Source organism: Syngnathoides biaculeatus, chromosome 4, assembly GCF_019802595.1.
Source record: "Syngnathoides biaculeatus isolate LvHL_M chromosome 4, ASM1980259v1, whole genome shotgun sequence".
NCBI lineage: Eukaryota > Metazoa > Chordata > Actinopteri > Syngnathiformes > Syngnathidae > Syngnathoides > Syngnathoides biaculeatus.
The window spans coordinates 33,737,511-33,745,401 of record NC_084643.1 but is presented as its reverse complement, the minus strand read 5'-3'; the positions used below and the strand labels follow the sequence as shown (position 1 = coordinate 33,745,401).

Genomic DNA, 7,891 nt, shown 5'->3' with positions numbered 1-7,891 from the left:
TCAATCATCTCTTAGTTTTTACATTATTACTTTTCTTTAGGGCTGTGACCCCGCACCGCCACGCAGCCACCCGAGCAGAATTCTGAATGAAAAGACACATCTGATTGGCTCATCTTTGACACGCTGGACCGAAGCGAGCACCGGATTAGTTCACAACCTGCATTTCCTGATGCAACTTCAAGGCGGGACCAAGCAGACCCATTCAATGAACAAGGCTCCCGATTGGCCCGCAGTAAATAGACGTTGACGCGCGCAACGAGGAGGGGGCCAATGTAGCCAATGACGGCCCAATACCTTTGAAAGGGCGTGCCGTCAATACATTCTTTAGAAGCCGGCTTCTCGTGACCTACCGGCATTTCAGTAGTCCACGGGGGGGCGAGCAGCTCGTCCTCTTCTATGTATTTATTTATTGTGGTTTAATTTGCAGTGGACGGAAATAACCATGCTCGCCCTCTGCCTTTACGTCCCCGTATCTAACTCCGACCCGGTAGAAGTGGACTACTTCGAGTCGAAGGGGCTTCCCAGCGAGCTCAAGTCGCTCTTCAACAAACTCAGCGTGTTCCTCCCGTCTCAGGAGTTTTCCACCTATCAACGATGGCGAAAAGTAAGAAATAATCCGGCAAATTGTATTGTAATCAGGTTACGTGTTTATATTCACGCACAGCGAAGTTTTTAATAGTCCGTACGTGTCCTAAATGCACTTGGTTTGCCGTCGTGGTTGGTGTCTGGGCGCCGGCTTTTAGCATGAATCCTCACGACAAGGCCACAAAGCTCACCGCGGTCATGCCGCCTTCAGATTGTCGGTGCCCACTCCCACTTTCTTCACAAATACATTCACTTGTTTATTTTTATTTACATTTACCAACGCAGTGTTTTTAACGGTATGGGTACTGTCGATTTCTATTAGTTACCTACCCTATTTCAAGTCTTTCATAAGCGAGGGGCGGGAGAGGCCACACTTCCGAGGAAGTCGCTGATAACTTCTCGTTTTTGACGTCACACTGCTTCTTCGAAATTGATTTGGGCACCAAAAGCCACTTCTATATCGTGGAATTATTTTTTTTGTCCAAGTAAAATTTGTTGTTCTAGTTTGTGCTGTTAAAATATGCTAAATTAAAGCCAAACTATCAATCTCGCAGCTCTCAAAGCATGCATTTCCATATCAAAAAATTTTGCAAGAGAAAAAACTGAGTGCCATTGCAGCAGCTGCACAATTTGCCAACAGATGCCTTTCTTGCTTAAATGTTTCGTTTATTCTCCCTGTGCGTGTGATTGCTGCCTGACAAGTCGGGCCAGGTCGGGTGTCGTGGTTCTGCGTCAAAGTGCCGGCGACTTGCTCTCAATTTAGTTCAGGCAGGATTACCGGTGTTAGCCTTAAGGTCAAAGATAGAGCAGTCGGCGGGTCACTCAGGGCTGCGTAAATGGGTCATGATGGCAGTGGGTGACTTTAAATGGGCAAAATTGGATGTTAGACACTATCCATTATTAGTTTTTCCTCATTGTCTGAACGTGACCTGCAGAAAACCCTAAAGAGGGAGCCCGTCATGTCTGACGACCAGCTGGACTTTGAGGAATTTGTGCACTACCTGCAGGATTATGAGAAGGACCTGAAGTTAGTGGTCAAGAGTTTGGACAGGAAAAATGCAGGTGAGCACTTCAGTTTCCCCTCAGACTGCTTGTGTCGCCATGTTTTTATTTTTTATTTTTTTTTTATAAATTTTGATTAATTCTTTTTCATTCTCATCAAGGCCAAGTGGATACAAAGGAGTTCATCCAGGCGCTCCAGGACATTGGCGTGCACATTTCACGTAATCTCGCCGAGAAAGCCCTCAAGAGGTGATTCAGTGAAGGGAATTCTGTAATTTTTCCCAATGTATTTAGATCAGGTGCTGAATTTGCTCATTTTTGTGTTGTAGTATGGACAAGAACGGCATTATAACCATCAGCAGTAAAGAATGGAGCAAGTACCCCATGGTGGAGGAGACTGAGAGCATTCCTGAGATCATCCTATATTGGAAGCACTCCACGGTCAGTTTCACATATGTTCTTTTCAGGCTGTCTGCATATGCGAGGGTTTTTCAGTCAAACATACTTTGTAATATGTTCTGGCCAGTTGCCATTGAAAAGGGAGCTTTTGCAAAAATCCTCTCATTGGGCTTTAATTTGGCCAAAATGCCTGTGTGCCGCCAAATGTGAAGGTTTTTTTTTTTTTTTTTTTTTTTTTTTTTTTAAATCAACACTATAAAATGCTGAACACTTTTTCTCTCCCCTCTTTTTATACCATGAAAGAAATCCATTACTATATACTACTGCTGGCCCAATTTTGGCTTTTTACACCAAAGCGAGGGATGTATCTAAGCCACATTTTTTTTTACACAACTTGGCTAGGAAAATGTTCAACACAATATTTTGAAAGGGTGGGTAAATGTTTCAGCGGTCTCATTTTGGTCTTTATACTCCTCAACCAGGAAAAAATGAGTCAAATCGACCCTTTGAAAGGTAAAAATTAAATTGATCGATATTTTATTTATTTGCAATGAATAGACTTAATTTTTCTGATGGCTGTGTTTCCCCCCCCCCTTTTTTTTTAATATATAAAGTTCTTTTCCCCTACATTTATGTGTAGAAAGGCACGAAAGTATGTGGGTCAAATTGACCACTTGAAAGGTAAAAATAAAAATATGGAATTTTTTTTTAAAAAGTTGGATAAAACTTTCAGATGCTGCAAGTTCTCATTTTACTACTGCAAATCTGAGGGGTTAATTCTCCTTTTTCTTTTAATCCCAGCGATGAGAGGCTACGTTTTTATCTGTGATCGCAAGCATAAGGTATAGCATGACAACCAGACATGTGCCCTCCACCCTGTCCTCTTTTAAATCACTCCCTGCTTTGGAATGATTAGTCACTCTTTATTGACTCCAAAGTGCAGCTGCCAGTCTTGTCTAAATGGGCCAATTAGGCGGCTCATTCTCAGAACGAACCTGGCCGGTGTTCCAGCACGTAAGATGAGGATTATGTCTGGTTATGTAAACGCACCAAAGTAGTCGCTGGTAAAGACAGCAGCTGATGACTGGAAAAAGCTCCCACGGGTTGTGCTAATGTCCACATATTCCATTCGATTGCCTTTTTAATCCTTTTACATATCATGTAAGGGTTACTGGTTGATAAGGACACAGTTTAGACTTTTGTGAGGATCCACTGGAACGGCCCAAGGTCACCACCATCACCATGAGCCCTATGTGGTGCCAGTAACAACAAAGCTCTTGTACATTCCAACCTTTACTCAGGAACACACACGCATTCTTTTCTTCTACTGTTACGTTTGCTTGAGGGCAGATGATATAAGTCGGGTGGTTTCGTCCTCATCCACTCAAACCAATCATTTGTACCATTTTTAACAGGAATACACGTATTGCATTTGCAAAATGCATTTCAGAGGTCATCAAACTTGAAAACTGCTTTGTTTAATCACTTAAAATGCATTGAGTGTAAAATGGAAAAAAAATGTACCCAAATCACATTTCAAAAGAATTTGATAAGATTAAATGCAAATGTATTACACTTAAAAGTTAAAACTGAATTTTACTTGACAAATGTACTGGATTAAAAAAACAGTGTAAGACTCTGTTAGCACAATTATCGCACTTAATTTGATGTTCTTTTTGCACCGCACTTTGGAAATCACTAATGTATATAAAATACATAGCTAACTTGAATAAATTGCAGTAAAATGATCCTAGCCTGCTGTGTTTCCTGTGCTGCCCCTTTTAAAATAAAAGTACTTGTGGATTCATCTTTAATTAACTTTAGAAACATTCTGACTTAATGATGATGGATGCCCATTTGTCTGTGCAGATCTTCGACGTGGGTGAGAACCTGATGGTCCCTGATGACTTCAGCACCGAGGAGAAGCAGAGCGGGATGTGGTGGCGGCACCTTGTGGCAGGGGGCGGGGCTGGCGCCGTATCCAGAACGTGCACGGCGCCTCTGGACCGTGTCAAAGTCATGATGCAGGTAAGGCAGTCAATGCTGGGAATGTGAAGCGTCTCATTGGACCTTGGCATTAGTACGTCAGAAGTTGCGAAAGTGGTTTTATCTTTAACTATAAAACAAAGTTAATATTTAAATCAGGCGATGGTTCGTAGGTGGCAGAGTCCGAGGTCTAAGCACCGCAGTGTGAACTCAATTCCTGCGTCATACCTGGGCTGAAGGTTGCGCATGTGTGTCAGTAGCTTCTGGTTGTCGTCTCCGGCTCAACCTTCACCTGCTGTTCATGTTTGCCCTGACATTGCCCTACTTCGGTGACAACAATTGGTTGGCAAGATGACTGCCAGTCACTCCACGGGACAACTTTTCACATTTGCTCCAACCTTTTTTAAGTCAGTTGTTGCATTAGTCACTAAAGTTGCCTGCTATTATGGAGAAAAAAAAATGTCAATGTGAACAATGAGTCCTATTTTTACCCCCCCGGCCAACACCCGGTACAGGCATCTTTCACGTGAATATAAATCTTATGTATCTGACACAAAAGCAGCACAGAACCTCATGGTACCCCAATCCAACCCATACCTTGTCAAAAGATAACTGTTTGACAAAACAAACATGCGACAAGAGAAAATGGCAGCCAAAGCAACAGAAAGCAATCACAGGTGAAAAGTAGATGCTTTCCCACTGATAAATATAAGAAAATGTTGGCAGTAGTTGCACAAAATCGATTGGATTGGAGAAAATAAAATCTGAATTGAGCATCATTCCCTGCAGGATGAACGCAGCTTTTTACTTTGATGACTGACGTGCAGTTTTGTCCTCAATCTGTGCATCCTGAAGCTTTAGAATATCAGTCCTCCACATTGGCTGATGTGCAACGTTATCAACACTCATGTAAATTGACAGACTTTTAATTGCCATGTACTGTTGAAACAGATGTATGACTTTGACAAAAGGACTCATGCAAATAAGTTAAGTCTGTCCATTGTACAATACTGACTGTCGTTTTTTTTTTTTTTTTTTTTTTTTTTTTGAGTGGTTGTTTAGTGATTAATGGACAATGTGAGAAGTAAACTTAATTATTGTAGTACTTGTTCCGTGCCATCGTTGTTCCTCTGCTGCACGTATTAATTAGTGTTCCTTTTCATTTTGCTAGGTGTACGGCTCCAGAAGCAACAACTTGTGCATCATGAGCGGCCTGGCACAGATGATCAAAGAGGGTGGCGTGCGCTCACTGTGGCGAGGAAATGGCGTCAACATCATCAAGATTGCGCCAGAATCGGCCCTCAAGTTTATGGCATATGAGCAGGTACGTACAGGACGGCTCCCACATATCCACATGTGTGAAACGTGAGCTCACTAAAGTCTCAGATTCCCCATTGTAGATCAAACGCTTGATCGGCAGTGACAAGCAGACGTTGACCATTTCTGAGCGCTTTGTGGCCGGATCGCTGGCCGGGGTCATCGCCCAGAGCGCCATCTACCCCATGGAGGTGAGTAATCATCGCAGGAGAAGTAATGAGTTTAAGTTAATGCAAGCAGCAATTTATGTAATACAAGCAACAATTTTGTTCAAGTCGAAATTTTCAAGGGAGTTGTTTACGCCATGGGTGGAGCACTAGAATTGGTGATATGAATATAGGTACTTATGTACTGTATTGCTGAGTCTGAATAACTTTTCACGGGTGATTTTTTTTTTTTTTTTTTTTTTTTTTTTTTTTTTCCCCCCTCCCCCCCTTTCAAATTGTATCAGTTGGTAATCAAACAATTTTTCACCATCCAATGTCATCTTTTGATGTTGTCTTTAAATGCACAAGATGTGCATTTTTCTAGATGTTAAAATCTGTTTACAAAATGCCACCAAAGCTAAATTCCTCTGCTTGTACATTTACTTACTGGGTGGGGGTGTTACTGTGAATTATATAAAAAAAATGGCATAACTGAATTTTTCTTTTTTTTTTTTTTTGTCCCACAACACTTCAGGTACTGAAAACACGGCTGGCTCTGAGAAAGACAGGACAGTACGCCGGCATCTCCGACTGCGCCAAGCAGATCTTCCGGCGAGAGGGCCTGGCAGCGTTCTACAAGGGTTATGTGCCCAACATGCTGGGCATCATTCCCTACGCTGGCATTGATTTGGCCGTGTACGAGGTGAGTTCCGCTTCTTCCTCCTCCATCTTCTCAATCTGTTCTATTCCCACGATAACTTCCCATCATGTGATGGCCTCCAGACCTTGAAGAACAGCTATCTGCAGCAATATGGCACCGCCAGCGACCCTGGCATCCTAGTGCTGCTGGCATGTGGCACAGTGTCCAGCACCTGCGGCCAGCTCGCCAGCTATCCGCTTGCTCTCGTGAGGACACGCATGCAAGCGCAAGGTGGGCCCTCTACAGTGATTTCAAATTGCCGTTGATAATGTATTTTAATTTGGAGAATCTTGACTTTTTTTTTTTTTTTTGCCCTGAATCTAAAAATACTAAGCATTTTTAATGGGATTTTTTTTTTTTTTTTTTTTGGCCAAATATTAAACATTTATCGTCACTACTAAAACAAACTTTCCATAATACAATTCTACCGAGAGGTTGAAAACAAATTAAGTTTCTGAATTGGGAGTTAATTAACTCAATGAAGTGCTGTTTCTCTTGCTCTTGATTTCATCCAAAAATGACTTTCCTTTTGCAGCCGCAACACGCAGTGGCAAGCAGGCGACCATGACTTCGCTCTTCCGTCAGATTTTGCAGGCCGAGGGTCCGACGGGCCTCTACCGGGGTCTGGCGCCCAACTTCCTGAAGGTCATCCCCGCCGTCAGCATCAGCTACGTTGTGTATGAGCACATGAAGACGCAGCTGGGCGTCACCTCACGCTGACCACCAACAATCCGACAAGCCACGCACCTTCCTGCAATGGAATCCCACCTACTCAAAGTGGGGTCGTGGGGTTCGTGAAGCTCAAACTCATTCTGTGAATGTCATCTGACGATAGACTGGAGAGGAGGTTGTTCGTGTTGGATCGCTGCTATGTTATTACAGTTGCATGAGCGACTGCAACTTGAGGACCAAATGTTTGCGCTCTGTGAGAAGGCATGATTGCATTCAACTGAGTTTTTGCGCAGTTTGCGCTCTTGTTAGAACACACTATTTATTTCCATCTGCTATTTATTGTTTTCATATGGAGCGTGATGTGAACGCTTCGTGTTGTGTGTTCGAGAGCCAAATTAATGCTTCTTAAACAGCAGCCTTAAGGAATGAGACACTATCAGAATTTTGGACTTATCACTGTGGTTAACCTACTCACAAAATTGTTCCCATGTTCACTTCAGTTTAAGGGAGTAGGCATATGTAAATGTTAGGCCTTTTTTTTTTCTTCCTTTTTTGGCAGTGTTCAAGGGCTTTGGAAAAAAGAAAACCTCAATGCACTTTAATTATTGCTGGAAAAGCCTTTGAATGGCACAGCGGTCCAGGTATTACTGAGAGGATGTTTTAAAGTATTTTAATGCAAATAAATGCAAGTTTTTGTTTACAAAAAAGTCTTGTCTTGCTTTAGACACTCTTGATACTGCCTATGAAATAAAACTGCTTCACAATGCTCACTTGCATGACTTCATTAGAAGTCACGAAAATGTACTGAAAATTATACATCCTATAGAAGCATTCCGAAAACCTAATGGAACAGGCTTGCACAAAAATGATAAAGCATTGATAAGTGGAAAGGTGTTGGTCCCTTGATTTAGCAGTTTAAGCAATTCTGTGACCATTCTTGTAACTCAAAAATTGATCTCAAATCAGCACTACCCACTGAATTTTAATGCCGTTCAATATTTTAAATCTGAGAAACTGACAATTTTGCTCTGTAAACATTCTTCTTTCCTTGCCATTAAGAGACTTCATTTGTTTAGCAGGAGCA

General features: G+C 42.2%; 1 protein-coding gene across 1 annotated transcript; it reads left to right on the top strand.

The window, feature by feature from the left end:
* Window positions 1–342: 342 nt before the first annotated feature.
* slc25a25a (solute carrier family 25 member 25a) lies at window positions 343–7,577 on the top strand. The gene is made up of 10 exons (XM_061818256.1): window positions 343–604; window positions 1,521–1,647; window positions 1,749–1,836; window positions 1,917–2,028; window positions 3,856–4,014; window positions 5,144–5,296; window positions 5,373–5,480; window positions 5,971–6,138; window positions 6,219–6,366; window positions 6,671–7,577. Exons 1-10 carry the CDS (start codon window positions 443–445, stop codon window positions 6,853–6,855), a joined length of 1,410 nt encoding a protein of 469 aa, XP_061674240.1. The 5' UTR covers window positions 343–442; the 3' UTR covers window positions 6,856–7,577.
* Window positions 7,578–7,891: the final 314 nt, after the last annotated feature.

Excerpts from the sequence above, each read along its gene's own strand:
- slc25a25a (XM_061818256.1), top strand. The coding sequence starts at position 443 with ATGCTCGCCCTCTGCCTTTACGTCCCCGTATCTAACTCCGACCCGGTA. Across the intron at positions 5,297-5,372 it reads AGTTTATGGCATATGAGCAG|ATCAAACGCTTGATCGGCAG; the intron begins GTACGTACAGGA and ends TCCCCATTGTAG. Across the intron at positions 6,139-6,218 it reads TTGATTTGGCCGTGTACGAG|ACCTTGAAGAACAGCTATCT; the intron begins GTGAGTTCCGCT and ends GATGGCCTCCAG.